The 23,000-nt window shown below is 39.5% G+C and overlaps 1 protein-coding gene across 3 annotated transcripts in view; it reads left to right on the top strand.

The window, feature by feature from the left end:
• The window catches only part of NDEL1 (nudE neurodevelopment protein 1 like 1), a 55,396-nt gene that overhangs the window by 14,069 nt on the left and 18,327 nt on the right, over nt 1-23,000 (top strand). For all 3 annotated transcript variants that reach the window (XM_081109005.1, XM_081109004.1, XM_081109003.1), the window contains exons 2-8: nt 1,398-1,495; nt 3,263-3,416; nt 4,501-4,649; nt 6,634-6,770; nt 10,976-11,149; nt 15,522-15,613; nt 18,920-19,071. In XM_081109005.1, coding sequence (XP_080965131.1) covers nt 1,410-1,495; nt 3,263-3,416; nt 4,501-4,649; nt 6,634-6,770; nt 10,976-11,149; nt 15,522-15,613; nt 18,920-19,071 — 944 coding nt within the window. In that variant the 5' untranslated portion in view covers nt 1,398-1,409. The remainder of the gene's footprint in view (nt 1-1,397; nt 1,496-3,262; nt 3,417-4,500; nt 4,650-6,633; nt 6,771-10,975; nt 11,150-15,521; nt 15,614-18,919; nt 19,072-23,000) is intronic.

The raw sequence follows: 23,000 nt of genomic DNA, 5'->3' as shown, positions 1-23,000 counted from the left end.
TAATTTGCTTTTAAAGCGGGTCTTGAATTCTTGCTGCCTGGTATGGATTAGGTTGAATCAATTTTGGTTTAATTTAGTAAGTACAGTATTAGAGTATCTGCTAATGTGTAAGCAGTGTGCACGGGTAGAAAAAAGTCAGAATAATGCATAGCCTAATAAGGGGACATGGAAGTGTAGGCTGTGTGGTAAATATATTCATGAAAGCATGTGAGGGTATAGAGGTAGCCAAGAGTGTGGGAGATGTTAGTGTGATCTAGGTGAGGGTGAGAAAGGCTTTCTGGGAAAGATGACAGCTAGGTTTTTAAATTTTTTTTTTATTTCAGAGAGGAAAGGAGAGGGGAGAGAGAAACATCAATGAGGAGAGAGAATCATTGATTTTCTGCCTCCTGCACGCACCCTACTGGGATCAAACCCACAATCCAGGCATGTGCCCTTGACTGGAATTGAACCTGGGACCCTTTAGTCCACAGGCTGACACTCTGTTCACTGAGCCAAACCAGCTAGGGCTGACAGTTTAGGTTTTAAAGTATAAATAGAAGCTCTCCAAATATACAAAGAAGGGAGAGCCATTCCAGGTAGAGAAAACATCCCGAACTGAAACAGAATGGTGTGTTAAGACAACTTTGAACAGTATTGCTGGATATAAAGTGGGATGCTTGGGGAGGGGATTACAGGAGGTAAGACTCTTACAGAACTTTGCTTCTTAAAGTTAGGCATGTATGGAGCTCACTGTCTTTGGTATTCCATTTGCCCTTGACAATCAATTGGGAGTTTTAGGTAGTCAGTCCAAATGCAAGGTTAATTAAATAGGCATTTTTTTCCTACCTGCTCTGAACGCCTTGGGAGAAGAACCAAATGAAAGAACATTAAAGTTGGAGGATTAGTGGATTTAATGGAAGAAGCTTTGTATTTAAAAGAGAATTAACAGGAAGGTTTTACAAATGCAATAAAAGTAACTTATTGAAAACGTGGTATATGATCTCCTAGTACGATGACCTGGCTTAAGTGTCTCCAGCAGGTGTTTTGAAGCAGTTATACGAAAGGGAAAGGCATGCAGTAGAATTAGTTCTGTCAGTAAGCTTGTTACTGTCACCTGATTTCCAGAAGATCAGTTGGCTTTAAGCCAACTGCTGGAGCCCTGTGTGCAGGATGATTCTGTTGGGCCAATCCACCAGAACCTTGGGCTGCTGTGACCAGAAGTGCTTTATACCTAAGAACTTTGTTGATCTTCTGTCCTATCATGACCTCACCCACGATATTGGTGGTCCCCAATAGTGGGTAGTGAAGTGATTTATATGCCTGAGTTACAATAAAGAGTTAACCACTCTTAGAATCTTCCATGTTTAACTTCCTCCAAAATGCTGCAGGTTTATAAGTGTGTTTTTAATATTTCACAGGCTTTCTTGATCATGGATGGTGAAGATATACCAGACTTTTCAAGTTTAAAGGAGGAAATTGCTTATTGGAAGGAACTGTCCTTAAAGTATAAACAAAGGTAATGTTGAAAAACATCCTAAAAATAGGGGAGGGCATTTGGAATGCACCATCTCTAGCATGTGCATTTTTTTTTAAACATAAAGCTAAAATTAAGAGTTTCAGATTTCGGATTGGGATTCTAGAGCTAGTCATAACATTGCTTGTATTTAAATAGTACAAAAATGCCATAAATCCTTATTATATTACTCAAGTTATTAAAATAGTAAGAAAACTTAGTGTCACTGATTTTTTTTTTCTGGTAGCTTACATCCTTTTATGCATATTATTCTAATTGGCCATGTTTGGCCTGCTGCAGGTGCACTGCTGCCTCATCATTTCTGTCTTTTGGAGATTCTGATAGGCTGTCTGAGACTTCAGACAGCAGACCTCAATTCTCCTCAGGCAAACACTATCAGTGTCTGCAGCCAGAAAAGCTTTGAGGGAGGGGAGAAGAGCTTCAGGTGTATGGAGCATTTTATAAAATCTCAATTATTTTAATTAGTTGGGAGAATTTTTACATGATCTTGTGAGCACCAAGACTTGGCTTAAATTTCTTTTTAAAATGGAATTTTTCTAAAATAAATATACATTTCATACTTTGATTAACAGTTTTCTAAGTCTTATTAAACCTTTTATTGCTATTTCATTGCTATTGCTGAAGCTAGTTATATTGTGCCAGTGGATTTAAAAGGTGGGTGTCTATGGCAGGGATTCTTTTTTTTCTTCTTTTTTAAAATGTATTTTTTATTGATTTCAGAGAGGAAGGGAGAGGGAGAGAGATAGAAACATCATTGATGAGAGGGAATCATTGATTGGCTGCCTCTTGCACGCCCACAACTAGGGCATGTGCCCTGACCAGAAATCAAACTGTGACCTCCTGGTTCATAGATTGACGCTCAACCCCTGAGGCACATTAGCCAGGCTATGGCAGAGGTTCTTGTTTTTTTGTGTGCCATAGATTCCTTAATAGGCTGGGGAAACCTGCAGACCCCTTCTCAAATAATGTTTTTAAATGCATAAAATTAAATAATAGAATTACAAAGGAAACCAATTATATTGAAAAACTTATCTAATAATAAACTGATTTGCAATATAGTAATATGTGCTTCTTTATTAATACACTAGAGGCCTGGTGCACGAAAATTCATGCACTCGGGGGGAGGGGGTGTCCCTCAGCCCAGTCTGGGAGCCCTTGGGAGATGTCCAGCTGATGGCGGGGAGCGGGCCTAAGTCATAGTTGGACATCCTTAGCGCTGCCATGGAGGCAGGAGAGGCTCCCGCCACTGCTGCTGCGCTGGCCAGCCATCAGCCCGTCTAGTGGCTGAGCAGCGCTCCCCCTGTGGGAGCGCACTGACCGCCACCGCCCCGCCACCGCCTCGCCACCGCTGGTCACCACCGCCACCCCAATCGCCGTCCCCTCCTTCTGCCCACTGGCACCTGCTTTGGCTGGCCTGGCGCCGTCCACTCGCCAGCCCCACCCCCTGCCGACCTATCGTTCCACTGTTTGGCCGATTTGCATATTAGGCTTTTATTATATAGGATTAAGTAAGGAAGAGCTAGCAGTGAGTGTATAAAATGTGAGTCCTTTTAGGGCCTATAACTCATTTTCATTGAGCCTTGAATATAGAGTAAGAGATGTGTAAAATATTATCTTTATTATTTAGTATATTTTATTATAGCATGGCATTCAGGCATAAATTCTTGAATTGGTATGTAATCGTCTTTAAGATGATCCTTATGGTTCCTACTAACTACAACTTATCTTTCCCACTTTGTTTTTTATTAGCTTCCAGGAAGCTCGGGATGAGCTAGTTGAATTTCAGGAAGGAAGCAGAGAATTAGAAGCAGAGTTGGAGGCACAATTAGTACAGGCTGAACAAAGAAATAGAGACTTACAAGCTGATAACCAAAGACTGAAATATGAAGTGGAAGCATTAAAGGTAATTGTGGCAGTAGGAGCCTGGTGTCTAATGTACTGGGATTTATTAAAATGAAAAATGTACTTTTTTAAGAGGAGTTTAAGAGCAGCTGGCAACAAAAAATATAAATAAAAGGAGGCTTAAAGTGAATTTTTGTCAAACTGTTTTCTTTCATGGAACTAAGAGGAGATTTAGAGTTACAGGGGTGAGCAAACTTTCTGACTCGAGGGCCACAATGGGTTCTTAAACTGGACTGGAGGGCCGGAACAAAAGCATGGATGGAGTGTTTGTGTCAAAGTAAACATCATTACATAAAAGGGTATGGTGTTTTTTTTTTTTAGTTTTATTCATTTCAAACTGGCCGGATCCGGCCCGCGGGCCGTAGTTTGCCCACGGCTGGTTTAGGAGCTCACTTAGAAAGTCTGTAGCCATCAGTGTTTTAGTGATCATGTTCCTAGGTATACTTTTATAGTCCCTATAATTTTCAGAAGCTGCCTGATTGTTTTGATAAGGCACCTCATTTTGTGGTACTTAAAAATTATATTTGTATGAAATATACACATTTATTTCATTGTTCTTCATAGTCCCTTTAGTTTTAGAGTTTAGTTTGGATTTAAAAATTGCCTTCTAAAAAGGAATTTTCAGGAGTAAAAGGTTTAGCCGCTTTTGTTGCTCTTTAACCACCTGCCTTAGCCAGATGCTTAGAGACTTTCCGTGTCTGGGGAGTCGGTGGGTTTGGGAAGGTGGGGGTGGGCAGGTAAGGGGTAGGGAATTTGAACTCTGTCAGTCTACTTCTTTGTGCTCACCCTGAACTGCATGTAGCCTGAGAACTCGGAAGTTCCCCACCATGTTTGGGTTTTCATTATTTTACTATTTTCAGAGAGACCATTATTAGATTTCTAAGAGGACAATGGGTGACTATTTAAACCTTATATGAGTGAGTTAAGTCACTTGGGATGAATGTGTGATTGTTTTGAAATATTGTAAACTTGGATTGTGGGTGAATTCTTTGGATTTTCCCTCCTCTTTAACTTGGGTTGCATCCTTCATTAAAGAAAACTTCATATTAATGACACATACTTTTTTCCTATATCCATGTCTTTAGGAGAAACTAGAACATCAATATGCACAGAGCTACAAGCAGGTCTCAGTATTAGAAGATGATTTAAGTCAGACTCGAGCCATTAAGGAGCAGTTGCATAAGTATGTGAGAGAGCTGGAGCAGGCCAATGACGACCTAGAGCGAGCAAAAAGGTGAATGATGTGCATTTTGTTAGAATAACGAAAGTTGGCAATCAGTGATTAAAATGTATGTCTTTAGGTTCAATCTATCACCTAGATCTTAGTCCCAGAACACTTCCTTTTGGTACTCATTACATTGAAACTAACCAGAAATTCTTACCTTCCCAGATAATTCCCTTCTAAGCTTTTCTTTTTTCCTTCTTTCATGTGCTGCTGTTCCTGTGGCTTTTCATTAAAATATGTATCATTCATTCCTCTATCTTTCCCTCTCTTTCTCAATACCACCACACTTTTTGTAGGTCCTCACACCTTTTTTTTTTTTTTTTAAATCAGTTGTGTTTCTTTTTAAAAAATAACTCAGATGTATTTCTTCCTTTTTTTTTTTTTTTAAATTGATTTTACAGAGGAAGGGAGAGGGAGAGAGATATAGAAACATCAAAGATGAGAGAGAATCATTGATTGGCTGCCTCCTGAACACCCCCTACTGGGGATCGAGCCCATAACCCGGGCATCTGCCCTTGGTCAGAATTGAATCTGGGACCCTTCAGTCCGCAGGCCAATACTCTATCCACTGAGCCAAACCAGCTAGGGTGGTCCTCACATCTTAAACCTGAATTCTGCAGTTATTTTCTAGCTAATCTATCTTTAAATTTTTACTCCTTTTTATTCTCTTCTGTTTTAATACCGACAGATGAGTTTTCTCAAAATATTGCTTTAATTATGATTTTGCTGAATAACCTATAGTGGCTTGCTATTACTATTGCCAGCTTTCATGTATCTGTAAATTAGTTGTTTCTTAACCACTCAAAATTTAATTCCTCTTATTTTATTCCTATTACTTTATTATCTGGTATTTCTTTCCTTAATAGTTGAGTGACTTAAATGCCTGATATGATGCTAGAGTTGAGGATACAAAGATAAACTAGCTACTGCCCTTGGGTATAACAGGTGTGGAGGTTTGATATGATAAATTATCTAGTAGAAAGAGTGTACAAGTCGTTCCAGGGCATAGAGCAGGGAGCAGCTGAAGTTACCCTGGGAGAGTTGGGGAAGCAGAACGTACAAGGAGAAATAGAAGTTAACCAGGTGAAGAGAGAGATGCAGAGTCAGAGAGGCAGGAAAGTGTGTGAGGTATTAATATTTCACTTTGAAATATATAGAGACATGGCTGAACAACATGAGGCTGGAAGGTGGTTGAGGCCAGGTTGTGAAGAACCTTGTGTGCAATGTTTGATGTCATTCTGTAGGCAATGGGGGCCTCTTTAATAATTTTTTAAACAAAGGAATACTGTTTTAGACCATGATGTCAGCAGATAGTACTGAGGAATTGGAATAGAGAGGAGGAGATGTAAAGACCTCTCATCACTACCATTTAGGAGTAATCCAGGTATTGGATGGAGTATTGAACGGGGGCAGAAGATTGAAGGAGAGCAAATGGAACTGAGAGATATTTGGACAGTTGACAGGATATGATAAAATTGGACATTGCATTATGAGTTCTGATGAGGGTAGGGAATTTTATATCTAGCAGGTAAGCACATAGCAGGTAGTGGACACATAGTAGATACATGTTAATGTTTGTTGAATAAAGGAGTAAGATGAGAAGTGCAGGAAGAAGAAAAGGATTGGTAGGAAGAATGTAAATGGAGTGGGACCTGGGACTTTGTGTTTTAAACAAACTTTTAGTTAATTCTTACGTATTCTAAAACTACTGCAAAGTTTTCCTGAACTTGATTGTATTGTGTTTAAAAATCCAGTGGGGAGAACTTTAAGGAATTTAGATGGGAATTTAAGAGAAAAGAATATATTTAATGGCCTTAAATGATAGCAGAAACTCTAAATGCCACCAGAGATCAGAAGGAGTGAGATCATTGTCTTTCAACTGGGCCAGGCTTTCTAGGTCAGGAAATGATATGAGATAAACTGACAGTTTCCTTTTGTATTACCTATTTCACATTATTTATTTAATTCATGGGTTCTAATTTTTTTTTTTTAGGGCAACAATAGTTTCACTGGAAGACTTTGAACAAAGGCTAAATCAGGCCATTGAACGGAATGCATTTTTAGAAAGTGAACTTGATGAAAAGGAATCTTTATTGGTCTCTGTTCAGAGGTTAAAGGATGAAGCAAGAGGTAAAATTTATAACTTAAATGAAATTCTGCTGTCCCTAAGCCAGAGTTCGAAGCTAGCTTCAGGATCAACTTGTTAAAGCTATAGATTTATGTACTTTATCAGACACTATGCTAAGAACTTTTAATCTTAACTTACTTAATACCTACATCATTAACTCTAGGAGGCAGGTTGGTATTATCATCCCTATATTATAGGTCATAAAATTGAGGCACAGAGAGTTTGCATTTGTCCAGAGTCTTATAACTTGTCAGTTGGGATTCAGACCATGGTCTGTTTTCCAAAGCCTTAATCACTACCGCTGTGCATATACTGCTTGCTTAGTTTGGGTTTTTCTTCTACCTAAATAATTTTGTTATGCATATAATAACGTGTACATTGCTGTTTATATATTGCATGTCTAATGAATACATATATACTTTAAAATTCTCCTTCCCTCCCCCTCTTTTTAAAATGCATTGTAATATGTGAAATATTACAAAGAAGAAAATAAAAATCAATGCCAATCCATTTATCTTGAGAGAACCTACTAGCAATTTGGTGTGTTTCTTTCCAGTCTTTTCCATGAGTGTATATGTATATGTATATGTATACACACACACATATATATTTATTTATATACATACATATACATATATATATAATAAGAACCACACAATATATACATATGTATTTTTTTCTGTCCTCCCCTTTTTTCACTCCTTAATATAGCGAATATAATTCATGCCATTAAAACATCTTTTAAAACAGGTTTTAATAATGTATAATGTTTATTATATATATTTTATTTGATGGATTCTTCATTATTGGTGATTAATTTCTTGCTATAAATAGTGCTGTGAATAGGATTTTTGTTCTTAATATTTAGGAATATCTTTGATAATTTCTTTGGAATAGATTCCTTTTTTTAAAAAATATATTTTATTGATTTTTTACAGAGAGGAAGGGAGAGGGATAGAGAGTTAGAAACATCAGTGAGAGAGAAACATCGATCAGCTGCCTTCTGCACACTCCCTACTGGGGATGTGCCCGCAACCAAGGTACATGCCCTTGACCAGAATCGAACATGGGACTCTTGAGTCCGCAGGCCGACGCTCTATCCACTGAGTCAAACCAGTCAGGCCTGGAATAGATTCTTAAAAGTGGCAAAGCATATAAATGTTTTAATGGTCATAAAAGACACTGCTAAATTACTTTTTTTTTAAAAAAAATTTTTTTTATTTTTTAGAGAGGAAGGGAGAGGGATAGAGAGTTAGAAACATTGATGAGAGAGAAGCATCGATCAGCTGCCTCCTGCACACTCCCTACTGGGGATGTACCCGCAACCAAGGTACATGCCCTTGACCGGAATTGAACCTGGGACCCTTGAGTCCGCAGGCCGGCGCTCTATCCACTGAGCCAAAGCGGTTACGGCTAAATTACTTTTTAGATAATTGCTATGTTTATACCCCCTATGGCAGTGATTGAGAGTGTTCTTCTCACACTGTTAATTAGCATTGTGAATAGTAAAAATAGATTAAAAATTATTTAAAAACCCATTGCAAAGTTGAAAGCTGTTATCTAATTTTTAAACAATTTGTAATTCTTTTATTTTAAAAAAATACATTTTTATTAATTTCAGAGAGGAAGGGAGAGGGAGAGAGAGATAGAAACATCAATGATGAGAGAGAATCATTGATTGGCTGTCTCCTGCATGCCCCTGATTGGGGATTGAGCCCATAACCAGGGCATGTGCCCTTGACCGGAATCAAACCCAGGACCCTTCAGTCTGCAGGTTGACACTCTATTCACTGAGCCAAACCAGCTAGGCTTTGTAATTCTTTGATTACTACTTATGAAACATTTGATCTAATGTTTAAAACTAGTTTTACATGCTCTTTTTTTTAAGAACTTCATCTGAAGAACTTCTCATAATTTATATAATTATAAAATATTAACTCTTATTTATTTGTTTACTAGAGGCCCAATGCACGAAAATCGTGCAAGAGTAGGCCTTCCTTCCCCCAGCTGCCGGCACCGGCTTCCCTCTGGGCTTCATCTGGAATGACATCTGGTCTAATTAGCATATTACCCTTTTATTATTATAGATAATTGTGGTCAGAACATGTAAAATTTACATATATATTTTTAGAGAAAGGGACAGAGAGGGAGAGAGAGAGAGAAACATTGATGTGCTGCCTCCCGAGCTCTCCCTGACAGGAATCCAACTTGGAATGTAGACATGTGCCTTGACTGGGAATCAAACCCTGGACTTTTTGGTGTACAGACAGATACTCCAATCCACTGATCCACAATGGCCAGGGCTAAAATTTACCATCTTAACCATTTTTAAGTGTACAGTTCAGTAGTGTTAACTATATTCACATTGTTATGCAACAGATGGCTAGGATTTTTTCTATGTTGTACAATTGAGACTATACTCATTGAACAACAACTCCCCATTTCCCTTTTCCCCAGCCCCTGGCGATCACATTTCTCTTTCAGTTGCTAGTTATGAGTGTGACTACTTCAGATACTTCATATAAGTGAAATCACACAGTGTTTGCCTTTTGTGATTGCTTTTTTCACTTTGCATAGTATTCTAAAGATTCATCCATGTTGTGGCATGTGATAAAATTTCCTTTTGTTATAAGGCTTAATAATATTCCTGTGTATGTATACTGCACTTTCTGATCCATTTATCTGTGGCTGGACACTTGGTTGCTTCCACCTCTTGGCTACTGTGAATACTGCTGCATTGAACATGGATGTGCAAGTGTGTCTGTGAGATCTTGGTTTGAATTCGTTTGGATTTGTATCCAGAAGTGGGATGACTTTGTATCTTTTTTTTTTTTTTTAATATATTTTATTGATTTTTTACAGAGAGGAAGGGAGAGAGATAGAGAGTCAGAAACATCGATGAGAGAGAAACATCGATCAGCTGCCTCCAGCACATCTCCTACTGGGGATGTGCCCGCAACCCAGGTACGTGCCCTTGACCGGAATCGAACCTGGGACCTTTCAGTCCGCAGGCCGACGCTCTATCCACTGAGCCAAACCGGTTTCGGCCTTTGTATCCTTTTTTTAACATAAAAAGTATTTTGTAGGTCTGTTGCTAACTGGAAAAGAAGATATTAATTTTGAGTTGAAAATTCAACTTTGAATACAAGAAAAAATTGCAACTATTTTGACTACTTCCTTTCTAAAACAAAATATGTCATAGTGACAATGAACAATACCAGCCCATTTAAAATTATAAAAATGCACTTTATTGATTTTTGCAATGATCCCCAAACTACATCATCCTATGTAATAAAGAGCTAATATGCTGATGAGACTGAACAGCGGAACGACCTTCTGGACATCCTTCCGGACGAAGCCGGGGCTGTGAGGGCTGAGCCCTTGCATGATTTTCATGCATCAGGTCTCTAGTTTCAAAATAAAAGCAAACGATAATTTTGTGTCATATATATGTTTTTTCTAGTCCTCACCTGAGGACATGCTTAGAGAGGAAAGGAGAGAGAAAAAGAAAGAAACATTGATTGGTTGCCTGTTCTATTCCTTTTTTGCATATGGGCATAAATAACAGTTTTCTTAAGTTACAGCATTTTTCAATTCTAAAACATCATTTAACCCTGGCCAGATGGTGCATTTGGTTAGCGCAGTGGTCGGCAAACTCATTAGTCAACAGAGCCAAATATCAACAGTACTTTTTCAAAATAGACTCGCCCAGGCCTAAAACCGACTTCTGCGCATGGGCCATGAAGTTTCAATCCCACTGTACGTGTGCACCCGCACGTGGTATTTTGTGGAAGAGCCACACTCAAGGGGCCAAAGAGCCACATGTGGCTTGCGAACCGCAGTTTGCCGACCACTGGGTTAGCATATTATCCCAATATGCCAAGGTTGTGGGTTTGATCCCCAGTCAAGGCACATACAAGAATTGATGTTTCTCTCCTTTCTTTCTTTCACTCTCTCTCCCTCCTCCTCCCTTTCTCATTTCATCTCTCTTTCTCAAAATTTTTTTTAAAAATAAGTATTATAAAAGAAAGGTCATTTAGACTGTAGGATTGTCATGTTTATCCCCCTAGAAATAATTGTTAAAAAGGAAATTTATATTTGAGAAATAATAATTTAGGAAGAAAGTCTTTATTTATCATTTTAGATGACTTTGCTTTACGTATTTGCTTTTTCTAATGAGTATTACTACCTTTGCTACATTTTTCAGATTTAAGACAAGAACTAGCAGTTCGGGAAAGACAACAGGAAGTAACCAGAAAGTCGGCTCCCAGTTCTCCAACTCTAGATTGTGAAAAGATGGACTCTGCTGTCCAGGCGTCACTTTCTTTGCCAGCAACTCCTGTCGGCAAAGGAACAGAGAACAGTTTTCCTTCACCAAAAGGTTTGTAATGTCTTTTCTTTTGTTTCTTGCTATTCTTTCTTTTGTTGTTACTCTTCACCTGAGGGTATTTTTTCCATTAATTTTTTAGAGAGAGTGGAAGGGAAGGGGGAAGGAGGGAGGGAGATGAGAGACATCGTTTGGTTGCCTCTCATTGGTTGCCTCCCGCTAGGCTCAACTTGGGGCCAGGGATTGAACCTGCTACTCAGGTATATCTCCTTGACCGGGAATCGAACCTGCAACCCTTAGATGTGAGTACGATGCTCATACCATTGAGCCACATGGGCTAGGTCTGCTTTTTAAAACTATGGTAGATTATCAACTTAGAGGATTTGCTGATGAAGCAGTAGTTGCTAAAGTTTAAGCAAAATTTCAGTTTAAAAGTTGGTTAAATCTGTGTGAAGAAGAAGGAATTATTTTCCTAAGCCACTCAGCCATAGGAAACAATGAGAATGCTGGCTAGGTTTAAGACAAGCCACTTAATAAATTGAGATTTTGAAAAGTTGGAAAGTTTTTAAAGGAAGTTTATTTTTTTATTGTAGCAGTAATATATGTTCATGCAGAAGATTTTAAAAACAGAAAAGAAAAAAGAAAAACCATCTGTAATCTTACCGTTTAAAGTTAACTACTCTTAACACTTTGATTTTTTCTTATTTTGTGTATGCTTATTTGTGTTTGTGCCTACCTCATTACACACATTCTTTGGGGATCATATTTAAGTCTAGTTTTATTTCTTGCTTTTGCCACTTAACATATCGTGGGTAGACTAGACGCCTTTATGCTAACATTTGAGAATTGTACATGGGATATATAGAGACTCAAGTTACCAGACTCGAGTACCATTGGCTTGGATGGGCACGTCCAGTCTCTTACCTGCCTCTGTAGCTGAATGCTGGATGTCATAAGCGACATTCAGAGGAACTGTTGAGTGGTGCATAGAGAATATTCCTTTTGCCATCAGCCAATGTGGTTTTTAATCCTGATAAGTAGAAAAGCCATTTAGTAGCCACTAGAATAGAACCCTGATGCTCTCAGTTCAGATTTAGTTTTTTGCAGCTTGCAGATCATATTTCAGCTACTCCTACTCCCCTATGGAGGGATCTTCCTACCCCTTCTTTAAATACAGGATTATATCTTTTAGTGATATAAGATTTTCTGTCTGGGCAATTAGTGTAGTAAGCTCTCTATATCTGTGCTGTCCAATACAGTAGCCACTAGCCACATGTGACTAAATTTAAGTTTTTACTAATTTAATATGAATTAAAATTTAAAAATCAGTTTTTGGTTGTATAAGTCACATTCCAAGTGCTCAGTAGCCCTTGAATAGATAATTCACCTGTTCTTGAGTTGAAATTAGATAGGGTACGTGAAAATGCTGAATAGTCAAAAGGTGTTACTAATTGTACTAGTATGTGTTGAGTGTCTTGCTGAGGACATAGACCCAGTAGTATATAGGTTGTAGCAGTCCTCAAAAGCTTTCACTGTTCATTTTTCAGAATAGTGCTTGTGTATTTGAGGCCCTCAGAATTACTGACATTTGAAAATTAACAAAGGTTTGCTTTTACTCATTTGAATTATGCAGATGAATTCTGAAAACTTTTTATTTGAGTACTAATCAGAATAATCAGGAGCTGAAATCAAGGTAACACCCAGAGGGAGGTGTACATTCTTTTACAGCTCATTAGATTTTTCATGTGAGAACTTGGGGTAGGGGAGTGACAGTAGGACATAGAGCTTACTCTGGCACAGAATTAAGATAGGTCAACCCAAAGGCTGTAATCTTGTCCAAATAGACACACTTTTAGACTGGAACTGACAGTGTAAACTCACCTAAAAGCTGCTATATAGTGGATCATGGCAGTTTTGTGACAAGGAGATCAGCACAGACATACTAGTAGAAGCAGGAGGTTAGATAAATCAGTGACAAGGTTGAAGAACATCTCTGTGAACTGGTCTTTTAAAAAAATATTTTTATTGATTTCAGAGAGGAAGGGAAAGAGCGATAGAAACATCAGTTATGAGAGAGAACCATTGATCGGTTGCCTCCTGCAACCCTTACTGGGGATTGAGCCCACGGCCTGGGCATGTGCCCTTGACCAGATTCAAACCCAGGACTCTTCAGTCTGCAGGCCTATGCTCTATTCACTGAGCCAAACCAGCTAGGGGCTGAAATGGTCTGTTTTTAATTGCATTGCATTGATACAATGCCCGTTTCCCAAAAGCACTTAATACAGTTTATCATTAAAGCACAGATATAATACCTAAAGTACAAAATTTGAGGAGAATAGGGAAAGCTGAGATTCAGAAATCCCTGCCAAGGAGTCTAGTAGTTTATTTATATCAATTGAGCACCTATTATGTGCCACACATTCTAGATTCTGGGAGTATAGTGGTGAATAAGACAAGTCCCTACTGTCAGTGAGATTACATTATAAAGGACAGAATGGTAAACAACAGCCGCAGCTGCAAAAGCATTTTACAGGCTGACCAGCACTCTAGAAAACAAAAAATAATAGTTAACATTTATTAAATACTGTGCTAGGCATTTTAAAAGCATGTTAACTAGTTTAAACTTCACAACAACTTTATGAGGTAAGTTAATTATTAGCTTCTTTTGCATATGGGTAAGTTACTCAAGGTCACACAGGTATCAAATGACGAGATGGATTTGTATCTAGCAGTTCCACTCAAGAGCTCTTAACCATTATGCTATTTATGTCAAAAATAAATTGGAGAAAGATGCATAATTGGAAATCTTTGCTGAAGGGCATGGAAGAAGAGCATGAATAGCATGCTCAATACTATGATTCTGAATGGAAAGACTTAATTTTGTTGTAATATCTATTCTCCCTAAATCAATCAATAATTTAAATTTTTAATAAGAGTCTTAGGATTTTTTTTTAAGTTGTCAAGTTGATTTTAAAGTTACTCTTGAAGAGTAAATGTGTAAGACTAGCCAAGAGCCCAGCCGGCGTGGCTCAATAGTTGAGCCTGGACCTATGAGTCTGGAGGTCATGGTTCGATTCCCGGTGGGACACATGCCTGGGTTGCGGGCTCAGTCCCAAGTGTGGGGCCTGCAGAAGGCAGCTGATCGATGATTCTCTCTCATCATTGATGTTTCTATCACTCTCTTCCTCTCCCTTCTTCTCTGAAATCAATAAAAATATATTTTTTTAAAAAAAGAATAGCCAAGAAAAGTTTGAAATAGTTTACTAACAAGAAGAGACTTTGCCCTTCAAGATACCAAAATTTATTTTAATACTATAATAACCGAAGCAGCATCTTTCTGGCAGAGTGGACTAATAATTTAATGGAGTTAGGGAATTCAGTATATGGTTTTAGTACTATTTCAAGTGCTAAAACTATTTTAGTACTTTTTCACTAATTGGCTATCCATTTGGAGGGGAAATATGTAAATATTTGATAAGTGATCTAAGGGCAAAAAAATTTTTAGGAAAGCAATTAGGAGAAAATATGGGGAACATTTTTTATAATATTGAGGTGAGGGAGCCAAAGGCTTCCTCCCCAAAACATAAAGCTTAAAAGATAAATGTCAGCCCTGGCCAGTTGGCTCGGTGGATAGAGTGTTGGACTGAAGACTGAAGGGTCCCAGGTTTGATACTGGTCAGGGGCACGTGCCTGAGTTGCAGGCTCGATCCCCAGTGTGGGGCGTGCAGGAGGCAGCTGATCGATGATTCTCTCTCATCATTGATGTTTCTATCTCTCTCTCCTCCTCCCTTCCTCTCTGAAATTAATAAAAATATATTAAAAAAAAAAAGATAAATGTCACTCTGAGAAATACAACATAAAAGAGAAAGGGTGAATATAATTATTGTTCCCTTGCAAATTGGTTAAAGGAAAGACAATCTAGTAGGAAAAAAATGCAAAGGATAGGCAGATAATTCCGGAAGAGATTCAAATGATTAGTTACTAAGGAAATAAAAATTAAAACAAAATGACTATCAAATTGGCATAAAAAGATGTCTAATATTATTGACGACACCACCGTACACATTGCTGATATTGACATAATCTTCTTGGTGAGCATTTTGGCAGTCAGTAACTGTTAAGGTGAAAGAAATGGGCATAGCATATCCTCTGACCCAGCAGTTCTATTTTTAGGAATCTCTTCTTCAGAAATACTCATCTGGATGTTTTAAGGCTATACGTCCTTTTAGCATTATTTGTAGTGATGTAAAATCGGATGTAATCTAAATACTCATCAGTTGTAGAACTGTTAAACATGTTTATGGAATCTCCACTTTATCTGTAGTTTGGAATATATATTGATTTTTTTACATTGAGGGTATACTATTTTGCATAGCAACAAAACCCAAATTGCATGTAGAAACACTTGTGTTTTATTTTTCTGTAGCTATACCAAACGGTTTTGGTACCAGTCCACTGACTCCTTCAGCTAGGATATCAGCACTAAACATTGTGGGGGATCTCTTACGGAAAGTAGGGGTAAGTAGTCAATTATTTATCACTAGGTGTTTCGATTGCAAAGGTATTGAATTATTTCTGAATGTGAAGTCAGGGAAGAAAAAAGGATACCTCCCTGTGGTAATTAAACTGAAAAGCAGAAGCATCCGGTGATCAGCTGAGGCTGGTCCAGGTACTCACCTCCAGGGCGTGGGCTTGCTGGTGTCTCTGCAGGAGGCCCAGCGTGCTGACCTCCTAAGCTTCCACTGAGAACTCTGCATGTTCCCCAGGCCTGTTTCTAAAGGACAGTGAGTCCTCCACTTTTTCCTAAAATACTTCCTGCTGTATGTCCTTTTTTTCCCTTTAAATTAAGCTTTTTAAAAATTGATTTTTAAAGAGGTAGGAAGGGAAACATCAGTGTGAGAGCGAAACATTGATCGGCTGCCTCCTGCATGCCCCACACTGGGGCATGTGCCCTGACTGGGACTTGAACTGTGACCTCCTGGTTCATAGGTTGATGCTCAACCACTGAGCCATACAGGCCAGGTGCTAATTCAGTTTTTTTACTCTGTATAATACTCTTGGACCTTATCAAGAGAGTAGTACTCAGTTGTGTGTTTTTCAGCACTCTCTTGCTTTAACTTTGTTCCTGTTCATATGCGATCCCACAGATGGTTTCCTCTGTTACTGTTGAGCATGGTGTTTTTGGCCATGGAGGAGACCTGCAGTCTGGATCAATCAAGAAATGTGACTTCTTTCCTTCATTCAGATCACTGGAAACAATAATATGATTGTGTGGATTTAAGCTTTTCTTATTTCCCTCAGTGACTTGAACCTCTCTTTTCAGTAATCTACCCCTGAAACTTCCCACTATCCACCATGCCTTTACTTATTTTTTGTGTGTAAGACACTTTCTGAAAAAAGTAGAAGTTGCATTATACTTTCTTTGAAGAAGAAATGGGAGGCCAAGATACAGGGTCCTATGTTTACCTTTTCTAGCTTATGGAATTATTTTAACCATCAGATTCACTCTAAACTGCAATTTAAAGTTGCTATAAATAGTAATGTGCTTAAATCATTCATACAGTACACAGTTTTTTCTTACTTTTAAGATAATCATTTTTATCCAATTTGTTGTAAGAGTTATGGTATTTACCTCTGTAACTTGATAAAATAATGTTTTATTTTTCTGTATCTTGACTAACCAATTTTAAGCAACAAGATGAGGACTTTAACTCACATTCTCGCAATTTTTATTTTTTGTTGTTAGTGTTTTTTGTAATTTTAAATATAAAACCTCTATTTCTGAATTTATTAGATTATATTGCAACTCCTTATTGTGTGTGTGTGTGTGTGTGTGTGTCTGTGTGTGTCTGTGTCTCTTTGTACCTTCTTTTACTCTCCATTGGTTAGTTCTGAAGATTGAAAATTAGTCAATAGCATCTATAGTATCATGCCCATGTGTGCTACTGTATAATCATAGAGGACAGCTGGCTTTTGGGTTATTTTATTCATATTGTTCAACAGATGGTTCAAGCATTTTGTTCTTTATCACTTACTCAGAATCATATCAGATTTTTTTGTATCATGTGAGAGCTCACCTGTATGCCTTTTTCTTTTTTTCTAGTCTTCCTAATTACCCTTTATTGTTATAGATAGAAAAAAATGCACTCTTTGCAGTATCTCATACCTTCCGGCTTCTTACCCTCACTCTTTGCTGAAAGCTCTGATAGGCTTATAGGGCTGCTGCACCACCGTCGTCCTTGACTTTCTCTTCATTATATGCTATTGGATCAGCACTGTCTATTTCTGGACCCCAAGTTGTCATCTTTCTTTGTTCTTGTTTATTTTGTTTTAGTGCCATAAATAAACTATTCAGAAATGGTGCATTAAAGTTGAACTTGGAGTCCTTGCATGGTTTACCTGTTTACCAGTCTCCCAAGATGTCATAAAACTTTGGTCTGCTTATCCGCCAGCTCCTGGCGTGCTTCTATGAATATTCTTTTGTCCACTGACTAGAACTACTCGGAAGCCGCATCCCCACGCTTGCATCCTCTTCCACTGAGAAATCAAGGCCATCTGACTTGAAGTTTTGTTTTCTCCTTTTCTTTTATTATTCTGTTACCTCTGTTTGTAGCTCTTCTTCCTATTTCAGTGGTAAAAGTGTCATATTCGTGCTCCTGGCTAATTTTGTCCCTGTGCTTTGGATCCCATTCCTTCTAGCCTTGTCATCTTTATGTCTTGGACACAGGAGCTTAGTGGCTCTCGGTGTTACTGTGTGTGTACATTAACAAGCTGCTGAAATAATGCTTATGTAAAGCTTACCCCACACGGTCACTGCCTCTCTTCTGTTTGTTCTTATTTTATAGGTCATTGTACTTTTGTTATAGGAAAGGAGGATAGAAGACGTTTGTTTTCATTTCTGTTTCTTAACAGCTTGTATTGAAATTATGGGGGGAGGATTTTTAAAGTGCATATGTTATCTGTGGATTTAATTTACTTATGCATTCCTAATTCCTTAGTGTCATGGATAATAGGAATGGACTGTTTTTTGCCCTCCTCCTTTTTTTTTGTCAGGGAGAGGGGTTTGAGTTGGTCAGAGTGTCTATGGGGAAGGGGGAGTTGGTGATATCTGTGTGTGATGGAAATAGATGAGGAAGTCCTGTTCTCTTCATGTCGTCTGTTTGTAGAGCCTGGCAAGTACCAGGTGCCAAGAAAGGCACCCAATTTAGAGGTAAATGCTCTAAAGGTCTGGTGTCATTTTCCGGTGAATTATTTAATTATAGAAAAAGGGTATCAGACATTTACACTGTGTTCTAAGAAGTAGGAATAGTCTTTAACGTCATGTGAAGTGTTGTAAATGCTCTTATCCATTTTAATGCATTAGAAATAACTAAACTGAAATGCTGTAGAAATAATTGGCTGCTTTAAAAAATTCTCATGATATTTTTGCATTCTTTATGCATTTGCTCCCAAAAGAGCCCTCCTCCATACTCATCCACCTCTAACTAGCCAACTAACAAAACTCAGAAAGACATAATGGATGGGGTCAAGAGACCTGGGGTCTGTCTTGGTTTGCTTGTGCCACATTTTTCTTATGTGAGTGCGGATATTTGTATCCCTCGGAACAGTGAGAGGGATAAGTAAAATGTTCTGAGCTCATTAGAAAGGGAGTCAGCATGAACATTTCCTTTGTCTGCCAGAAAGGTGATTGATTCTGGCTTAAGTAGCCACCAGTATCCACGGAGAGAGTAAAGTTTGAGTCTCAAAATAGAAATGGTTTGAAATGCAGATTTTTATGTGCAGCTACTGTTTTGACAACCAAATCATTCCTTCTTTCTTTTGTAGGCTTTAGAATCCAAATTAGCAGCTTGCAGGAATTTTGCAAAGGACCAAGCATCACGAAAATCCTATATTTCAGGGAATGTTAACTGCGGGGTGATGAATAGCAACGGCACAAAGTTCTCTAGATCAGGGCATACGTCTTTCTTCGACAAAGGGTAAGTTTTGGAAGTTTTAAATAATTTCAAGTATTAAAGTTACACGTTATTAAGTGAGCTTACTGAAGCTTTGAAAAGATAAACTCAGTTTGATAAATCTACCTGAAGCCTGTTACCATTCAGACCTCACAGGACATGAAATCTGTTGCTGTCTTCTGTCCCCATGGAGTCTGTTGCCCTGGGAACCCTGACTCTGAGCATCTGTCCTGGAAGCAGACTCTTGGAAGGCAGCCGTGCTAGGCTCTGCCCGTGATATAGTCCTTGTTCTCAAGGCACTTACAGGCTCATAGACTTTTCTGGCAAGTAAAGAATGGGGCAAAAGTAGGTTTACAGTTGTATGGACAATAATAATAATAAGAACAAACGGTTTTGCATATTCACAACTGTAAACCTACTTTTGCACACCCCCCCACCCCAGTATTTGTTAAGGGTAGAAGAGAACACTAGTTATGTATACATGCAAACTCTGTAACGAACGTTCTGCCTGAAGATTTTAGAAAAATATAAAACCACTGGATCAAATATAGTTTAGGAGATACAAATTTTGTATGATGTGAAGATGGTTTTTAGGGAATTGAGAAATTAAAAAAATTGTGTTAGGATTGAAGCCATGATACATCCTTTTTTTTAATTTCAGAGAGGAAGGGAGAGGGAAGGAGAGAGAGAAACATCAATGATGAGAGAGAATCATTGATTGGCTGCCTCCTGCACGCCCCCCACTGGGGATCAAGCCTGCAACTGGGCATGTGCCCTTGATTGAAATCAAACCCAGGACCCTTTAATACGCAGGCGACGCTCTATCCACTGAGCCAAACCAGCTAGGGTGTGATATATCTTAAATGCAAAAAAATTTCAATTGGTGCAGAAGTACATAAAATAAAAGTAAATGTTTTTTTGTTTTCACACTATTTTTACATTCTTACAGTTATTTCTAGTCATTTACAATCATATGTATGTATCTTCTATAAGCTTTTAAGATTTATGAGATTGTACTTCAGATATTCTTTAACATGCCTATATGATTTATATTGCCAGTATCTTTTCATGTCAGTACATACTACTCTACCTCAATTTAAAAAACAAAAACATTGCATGGTTATACTCTTTTATGGGTGTGCCTTAATTTAGGGAACTAGTTAAATAGTTAAGACCTGTGGTCTGGGGATGCTGACCACGTTACCCAAGGTAGCTGTTATTAGAACAACGACTGAGGCAGCGCCATCCCTTGGCACTGTCTCTGCTTTGAGTCGTAGAGGCTGCTCATTCTTGTCCTGTGAAAGCAACACAGATACAACTCTAGAAATTTTACCAATTTCTTAAAGGAGCTTGTATGTTCTGCTTTCCTATGTAACTGTGGCATTTTTCCGGAGGGCCTGAGAGATTCTACCTTCATGTATACATATTTCTTTAAGGAGAGCATTCTAAAATACCAATACATAAATCAGAACTTTATTTTAACCATTGGGATTCCTCAGGGGGAGTAAGTGTAAAATTAATTTTCCTCAGGTTTAGGAGTTTCAGGCAACCTTGAGGAATGCTCATTTTTATACAATAATGATAAGTGGAATAAATAAGTATTTGACATTAAATTGCCATTTGCCCCAAACAATACAGGGATAGTTTAGGGGTGCCTAATTATTTTTTTTCTGTAACCTGTAATTACCTCCGGTAGAGTAGTTATTAGTCTCTACCTGGAATCATGTTTCTTTCCTTGGGCACCTTATGACGTGAGAATAGGCATGGACCAGAAACAGGTTGGTTGACAAATAGCTTTGCATGTAGAAAGTCCTTAGAACAGTCATGACGAAGGAGGAATAACAGTCAGTTCAGGCTCGCTGCTCCGGTCTTCGTTAGAGACTGGCTTCCATTTGACCCCTGATGCAGAGCAGTGGTTGCCCGGAGGCGAACCCATTCTTAGGTAGATGCAGAGGCTTCAGGTGACCTGGAACCAGGCCTGGGCCCTGGGCACTGTGTGGAGCCCCACCTCCGCCCTCTGGGAAGCATCCTGGACGCCGTGCAGGCTTTATTCCTGCACTGCACCTGGAAGTGTACCGCTCCATAGAAAGTTGCAGAGGATATTTAGTTTTGGTTTAAATAGGACACATTTTTAACTATTATTTCTATTAAGAATTCAGTATGCTTTTGTGGGTTGGTCTTTCCTCAAGTGTTTAGTTTATATGACAAATAGGTTGCTTATACACACTCAAATATTAACCTGTTGCTTGAGTTGCATTTGTCTAGTTGCCATATTCCTATAGCTCTCTTTTGTGGGGTTTTGCTGTGTTCTTACTTCCTTGCTGCTTTACTTTGATTCTGGCTTCCTTCTGACCCACCTGGCTTTTTACCTCTGACCTTTCTTCCTGCAGACCTATCCCATGTAACAAAGAGGTAATATGCAAATTAACCCTCACGCCCTCACAAGATGGCTGCCTATGACCAGGCCGGCAGGGGGATTAGTGAGGGACGACCAAATGACTGAACAGCAGGCTGCATGGGGCGACCAGGCCGGCAGGGGGGGGTGGCAATTGGGGGTGACTAGGCTGGCAGGGAGGGCAGTTGGGGCAACTAGGCGGGCAGGGGGGGCAGTTAGGGGTGACCAGGCCGGCAGAGGGGGGCAGTTGGGGGCCACCAGGCCAGCGGTGGGGGGGCAGTAAGAGGCGACCTGGATGGTGGGGGGGCAGTTAGGGGCAACCAGGCTGGTGTGGGGTGCACTTGGGGTGACTAGGCCAGCACGGGGGGCTGTTAGGGGCGATTAGGCTGGCAGGGGGGCAGTGAGGGGCGACTAGGCCAGTGCGGGGGGCAGTTGGGGGTGACCAGGCCGGCAGGCGGTTTAGTGATGGACGACCAAATGACTGAACAGTAGGCTCCATGAGGCGACCAGGCCGCGGGGGGAGCCGTGAGGGGCAACTAGGCCAGCAGGGGAGGCAGTTGGGGGTGACCTGGCTGGCAGCACGGGGGCAGTAAGGGGTGACCAGGTTGGCGGGAGGCGGGGAGGGAAGTTAGGAGCGACCAGGCCGGCGGCGAGGGGCAGTCAGGGCAACCAGGACGGCAGGGGGGTAAGTTAGGGGTGATCAGGTCAGCATGCAGAGGCAGTGAGGGGTGATCAGGCCGGCCGTGGGGCGGTGGGGGGGGGGGGCAGTTAGGGGCGACCGGGCAGGCAGGTGAGCGATTAGGAACCAGTGATCCAGGATTGTGAGAGAGATGTTCTCTCTGCTCCATGATTAAATGTCAGGTTAAAAGAAGAAATGCCAGTTCTTACAGACTGCAGCTTGCAGTTTCAGTGTGAGAAAAGCCCTTCATTTTGAAGTCTGGGCTCTAGAATGTGCCTGCTCTATCTCTCGCTCCTGGGCAGTGTCTGGAGCACTGGCACCAGCTTTACCGGCCTCCTAGGGTCCTGGAGGAGCATTGTTTGGGAGGTTAAGGCCAGTTTGTGTGTGAGTGCGCATGTGTGTCAGGCGCAGTGAGGCCTTGCTACATAAAGCAGTGTACCGTATTATTACATTTACTTTATAGGACTTGAAAATATTCTGTAAGTTCTGGTTATTTGAGGGCCTCTTGGAATCAGGATTTTTATCTAGTCTGTGATCACCTCTGCAAGTTCCTAAAATATGGCTCGCTGGACCTGCTTTCCAGGTGTTGCTCTGCTTCTTCCAACCACTAGGAGCCCTTAATATCACTCATCTGAAAAGATACAAATTCTGTGTAGTATAGTCATTTATATTATCTCAAAAATATTCTTTTTTTCTTCATAGCATTTATTTAGTTTTCTATGTATCACTTAGCCTAATTTTGTAAGCCAGTCAGATTTCTTTTGGGCTATGTGTAGGTAGGTGGGCATACACTAATTTTAGGGCACGGTATGAAAATAGTATTTGCATTACTGTTTAATGTTTTTTCCTTTTTTTTATTAGGCAAGAAAAAGTCATATT

Source organism: Myotis nattereri (assembly GCF_964212035.1).
Source record: "Myotis nattereri genome assembly, chromosome: 16".
Classification (NCBI taxonomy): Eukaryota; Metazoa; Chordata; class Mammalia; order Chiroptera; family Vespertilionidae; genus Myotis; species Myotis nattereri.
This window is presented reverse-complemented; position numbering and strand designations above follow the sequence as displayed.